The sequence below is a fragment of the Triticum dicoccoides genome, chromosome 3A, assembly GCF_002162155.2.
Source record: "Triticum dicoccoides isolate Atlit2015 ecotype Zavitan chromosome 3A, WEW_v2.0, whole genome shotgun sequence".
NCBI classification, from domain to species: domain Eukaryota; kingdom Viridiplantae; phylum Streptophyta; class Magnoliopsida; order Poales; family Poaceae; genus Triticum; species Triticum dicoccoides.
In genome coordinates, this window is record NC_041384.1 from 37,504,441 (window position 1) to 37,508,499 (window position 4,059).

The 4,059-nt window shown below is 47.9% G+C and overlaps 1 protein-coding gene across 1 annotated transcript; it reads left to right on the forward strand.

Moving 5' to 3' along the window:
* Positions 1-1,305: 1,305 nt before the first annotated feature.
* On the forward strand, positions 1,306-3,447 carry LOC119266902 (indole-2-monooxygenase-like). Its single transcript, XM_037548183.1, has 3 exons — positions 1,306-1,797; positions 2,158-2,586; positions 2,670-3,447. Exons 1-3 carry the CDS (start codon positions 1,306-1,308, stop codon positions 3,291-3,293), a joined length of 1,545 nt encoding a protein of 514 aa, XP_037404080.1. The 3' UTR covers positions 3,294-3,447.
* Positions 3,448-4,059: the final 612 nt, after the last annotated feature.

The window sequence follows — 4,059 nt, forward strand, 5'->3', positions numbered from 1 at the left end:
GGTGGGTGCGGCTGTGGATAAGGTCAGCCCATGCTGACGGCTTAGCCGTCGGCATAGATGGACATGCCACGTGTCAATCTATGCCGACCGCTAGGCCGTCGGCATAGGTACTTTGCAGTTCTTTATTACGGCATATTTTTTATTTTTTATTACGGCATATTTGTGAGCTCCGGCCGTATTCATTAGAATTGTGTTAAGAAAATTGACAATTATGGTGAAACGTTCAGTTACCGGCCCGGTGCCCGGGTGTAAGCTGTGGTGGCCGTTTCCCCCCTTCGAGACATGGGGGCAGCGACGCCCGTGAGGGGGCACACCCCGGAGCCGCGTGTCGGGTGCCTGAGCGTGCCACCATGCTTCCACAAGCGTAGGAGGGACCACCGCAACACCTGGCGGCATTGCTACCCCCCTCTGGTACCCCGTCCCGTCACGAACGCGTCGGGTCTACACGGAGGGAATCTTGCTGTGGGTCTGGCCCGGATGTTGCTCCAAAGTGTATAGATGGATGTATGCCGACGGCTTTTCTACGCCTACGGCCTGTGCTTGGCCGTCGGCATAGGTCCATCTATGCCGACGGGGGCCGCCGGCATAGATGAGGCCGTCGGCGCAAGCAGTTTTTCTGGTAGTGTACGAGGAGAAGGACAACCTGTTTGAGCCAGCGACAACTTTAACACACGTATGCTAATTGAATACGAAGAGCTCATCCATCGGGAAGACTAGACCTGACTTGGACACACAAGCACAAATATTGCTCCAAGTTCAGTGCACCGCAGATATGTGTGAATGTATGCATATGCTTTTTCACTTGGCACAAAAATGGTCCTATCGAGTTGATCAAATTAAACACCGTGTTTCAGTTGTCTTGCTCACATGCATGCATACTAGTATGAGTATTACGAGACTTAGCATTGTGGAGATCTTTCCGTGCCGTGGATGGTCAAAACTTCTAGAGACGAACGTGGTGTGGAGGTTGGATGTCTACTTCTCCCGCGTGATTGAATTACACGATCGGTGAGAGGAGAAGGCTGTTATGGCCTATTCATCGGTAGCTACGAGGAGAAGGACAACCTGCTGCACGTTTGAGCCAGTGACAACTTTAACACAGGTATGCTAATTGAATACGAAGAGCTCATCCATCTGGAAGACTAGACCTGACTTGGACACACAAGCACAAATATTGCTCCAAGTTCAGTGCACCGCAGATATGTGTCAATGTATGCATATGCTTTTTCGCCTTCTACCCGGCCTGGCTGCTTATAAAGCAACAGAGCATGTGATGCAAAACCTGATAAAGCAACTGAGCTCAGCATGGCAAACCTCGTGCAGGAGCTCATGCTAGAGACGCCCCCGCGGGCATGGTTTCTGTTCCTGCTCCCCCTCCTCCTCTTGTCTCTGCATCACTGGTTCACCAGAAAGACAGGATCAACAGGGCAGCGCCTCCCACCTTCGCCGCCGGCGCTGCCCATAATCGGGCACCTGCACCTCGTCGGCGCCCTCCCACACGTCTCCCTCCGTGACCTGGCCAGGAAGCACGGTCCGGACGTGATGCTCCTCCGGCTGGGCGCCGTGCCCACCCTCGTCGTGTCCTCTCCGCGCGCCGCAGAGGCAGTGCTGCGCACGCACGACCATGTCCTGGCGTCGCGGCCACGCTCCGTTGTCTCCGACATCATCATGTACGGCTCCTCTGACATCGCCTTCGCGCCATACGGCGAGTACTGGCGGCAGGCAAGGAAGCTTGTCACCACCCACATGCTGAGTGTTAAGAAGGTGCAGTCTTTTCGCAGCGCCGGCGCGGAGGAGGTACTGATTTCTGATTATCTTGCAATTTTCGCCACTCTGACAGACTTTTCTTTCATGACGTTGCGATCATTCTTGTCACACTCATTTGGACTTGGCTACTTGTACCTTTGCACCAAAATATAAGATGTTTGAACTGCAAAAACATCTTGTATTTTTGTACGAAGGGAGTACATCCGACAATAAATAAAGGAAAACAATGACTTCCCTGTCTCTCGCAAAAAGGAAAAAAAGACTTCCATGTTCCATGTCTTTTGCAAGAGAAACAAAAATGACTTCCATGTTGTCCTCTGCTAGCTAATTAAGAGTTACATATCTAACTGTTAGCTTCTCATATATTAATTAAGATGCATGCTCTCATAGGTCAGCATGTCGATGGCCAAGATCAACGAGGCAGCCACAGCTAGTGGTACAGTCAACATGAGCGAGCTGCTCAACTCATTCTCGAATGACATGGCGTGCCGTATCGTGTCGGGCAAGTTCTTCCTGAAAGATGGACGGAGCAAGTTGTTCCGGGAACTCATCAACGACACCTCACGGCTTCTGGGCGGGTTCAACTTGGAGGAGTACTTCCCAGCATTGGGTAGGGTAGGAGTGCTTAAGAGGGCGGTGTGTGCCAAGGCCGAAAGAGTGAGGAACAGATGGGCTGATCTGCTGGACAAGGTGATCGACGATCGTGTGAGCAAGCGTAAATCAGCGTCTGATCACAAGGATGGCGACTTCGTAGATATTCTGCTGTCTGTTCAGCAAGAGTATGATCTCACAAGAGAGCACATGAAAGCTCTCCTCACGGTAAGTACAGATAATACCTTTCAAGTTATATACCTTGATTTTTGTATGTCTCTCGGTATAACCTAACTAATTGTTATCCACAGGATGTATTTTTCGGTGCAACAGACACGTCAGCTAACGTCCTCGAATTCACCTTGGCTGAGCTCATGAGAAGGCCACACTTCATGCGGAAGCTACAAGATGAAGTAAGGAGTATCATACCCCGGGGACAAGAAATTGTGAGCGAAGCTGATATGAACAACATGGTGTACCTAAGAGCAGTAATAAAAGAGTCTCTCAGGCTGTATCCTGTTGCGCCTCTCCTTGCTCCGCACCTGGCCATGGCTGACTGTACCATCCATGGATACATGGTTCCTGCTGGGACACGTGTCGTCGTCAATGCATGGGCCATTGGGAGGGATTCAAGCTCCTGGGATGATGCGGAAGAATTCGTACCTGAAAGATTTACAGATGAAGGCAATGCTACGAATGTTAACTTCAAAGGGAATGATTTCCAGTTCTTGCCGTTCGGGGCAGGACGAAGGATATGCCCTGGTATAAACCTCGGAATCGCAAATGTTGAGCTTATGTTAGCAAACCTCGTGAACCATTTTGATTGGGAACTTCCGGTTGGGGTTGAGAGAAAAGATATCGATATGACAGAGGTGTTCGGGCTAACCGTTCGTAGGAAGGAGAAACTATTGTTGATTCCAAAATCACGCATGTAAAATAAAGCTAAGCTAAATACTATGTGTTATCACTATAACGGTTTTCTTGGGACGAAGGTGTTACCAGGTATAATGGCACCAATAAATAATGGCCAATACTTCCTTTTATAGCATCAATATTGTTGTTTAGAATGTTGACAATCGTCAAGGCACATACTAGGCTACTACTTTTATCATTATATACCTATGAAATAAAAGAGAAAAACCATAATGTCAGACTACTTTTAAAGTAAACTAGCATGGTTGCATGCGCAAATGCAGGTGCAACATGCTAGTTGTCTATTACTTTTGTGATTCGAATTTCTTACTGTTATCTTATACTACAATATAACATCCATTGGGGAAATACGAAATGAAAACTCACATGCTTACCATAAAAGTCATATGCGTAAGTTCGGCCACAAGAACTCTAAATCCTACCAATACCAAGAACAATGAATCCCTAAACTTGTAAACAGCTCTGGAAAAAACGTACACGCATCTACCATGACGCGTCTACCATGACACATATTTTCAGATTTAAAGTTGATTCACAGGTCTGGAAACAAAGACTAATTATACAATTATACAAATAAGTAGAACATGCATCTACGATGACACAAATTTCCAGATCTAAATTCAATCCGCAGGACCCTATGGAACAAGTTGAAATCAAAATTTCATGGTCCTTGTCCTCAACTTCGACTACGTCCTCTACTTCCTCAATATCACCATGTCTGGAGACTCCGAAACCTAGAAGAAGGTTGCCGAGGATGCGGTTACCGCC

What these genes read in the sequence shown, in the direction of transcription:
- LOC119266902 (XM_037548183.1), top strand. Translation starts at nt 1,306, where the DNA reads ATGGCAAACCTCGTGCAGGAGCTCATGCTAGAGACGCCCCCGCGGGCA. An exon ending in GCAGCGCCGGCGCGGAGGAG is followed by an intron (nt 1,798 to 2,157) that starts GTACTGATTTCT and finishes ATGCTCTCATAG; the next exon opens with GTCAGCATGTCGATGGCCAA. An exon ending in ACATGAAAGCTCTCCTCACG is followed by an intron (nt 2,587 to 2,669) that starts GTAAGTACAGAT and finishes TGTTATCCACAG; the next exon opens with GATGTATTTTTCGGTGCAAC.